The sequence below is a fragment of the Etheostoma spectabile genome, chromosome 23, assembly GCF_008692095.1.
Source record: "Etheostoma spectabile isolate EspeVRDwgs_2016 chromosome 23, UIUC_Espe_1.0, whole genome shotgun sequence".
Lineage (NCBI taxonomy): Eukaryota > Metazoa > Chordata > Actinopteri > Perciformes > Percidae > Etheostoma > Etheostoma spectabile.
In genome coordinates, this window is record NC_045755.1 from 15,122,676 (window position 1) to 15,123,508 (window position 833).

Consider the following 833-nt stretch of genomic DNA (forward strand, 5'->3'; position numbering starts at 1 on the left):
GTTTTGCCTGCAACTCTGCATTCTTGGCAACAAGAGATTTTTTGGCATTTCTGGCAGAATCTCTCTCTAAAATTAGATTGTCCTTCTCACATGTAAACTTTGACCTGCTTTCATTGAGGTCATCTTCAAGCTGGTTTTTCCTTTTGCAAACATTTTCATAATCGCCCTGTAGTTGCTTCTTTTTAGCCTCAATTTGCAGGATGTCCTTCTGAAGCTTTAGGAGCAAGTCATTCTTCTCTGAATTTTGTCTTTGAAGCTCCTCAATTTGAGCCTGATTTTCACCTTTAGCATTTCTCAGGTTGTTGTTTTCACTCTGAATTTCCTGAAGAAGATATTTCAAGTTCTCCAACTCCTTACTCAATGAAATCCTTTCTTCATCGGAGCACTTGTTGTTGGCAATTAGGTCCTCTTGATGTTTTAAAAGCTTATCTCTGGTTATTAGCAGTTCTTCATTCTGGACTAAGAGCTCTTGGTGACTAATCTCAAGGGCAGAGAGTTTAGTCTGCACATCTAAAAGCCGTTTCTCCAGTTTTCTTTTCTTAGTAGTTACATCCTCACTTTCCTTACTCATATTTTCCAAATCTAGACTCTGCCTTTCCAGTTTTAAGGACAAATGTCCAACATCATACTTGTAGGAATCAAGCTCAGCAGAAAGACACTGAACTTGTTCCTTGTATGGCTGCACTTTAGATACCAACTTCTCCAGCTCCTGGGTTTTGTCCGTGGAGGAGGAGAGCTCCTGCTTCCACTTGTCAACCTGACATTGCAGAACCTCAATTTCCTTCACATGGACTTCTGACACCTGAGACAAGGATTTCTCCTGTGAGGCCTTG

At 40.7% G+C, this 833-nt stretch overlaps 1 protein-coding gene across 1 annotated transcript in view; it reads right to left on the reverse strand.

The window, feature by feature from the left end:
- Window positions 1-833, reverse strand: part of LOC116673474 (CAP-Gly domain-containing linker protein 1-like) — a 6,676-nt gene that overhangs the window by 2,928 nt on the left and 2,915 nt on the right. The window contains 1 exon segment of the mRNA XM_032505830.1: window positions 1-832. This exon segment is cut by the window's left edge and continues 2 nt beyond it. Within this exon segment, the coding sequence (XP_032361721.1) occupies window positions 1-832 (832 nt within the window).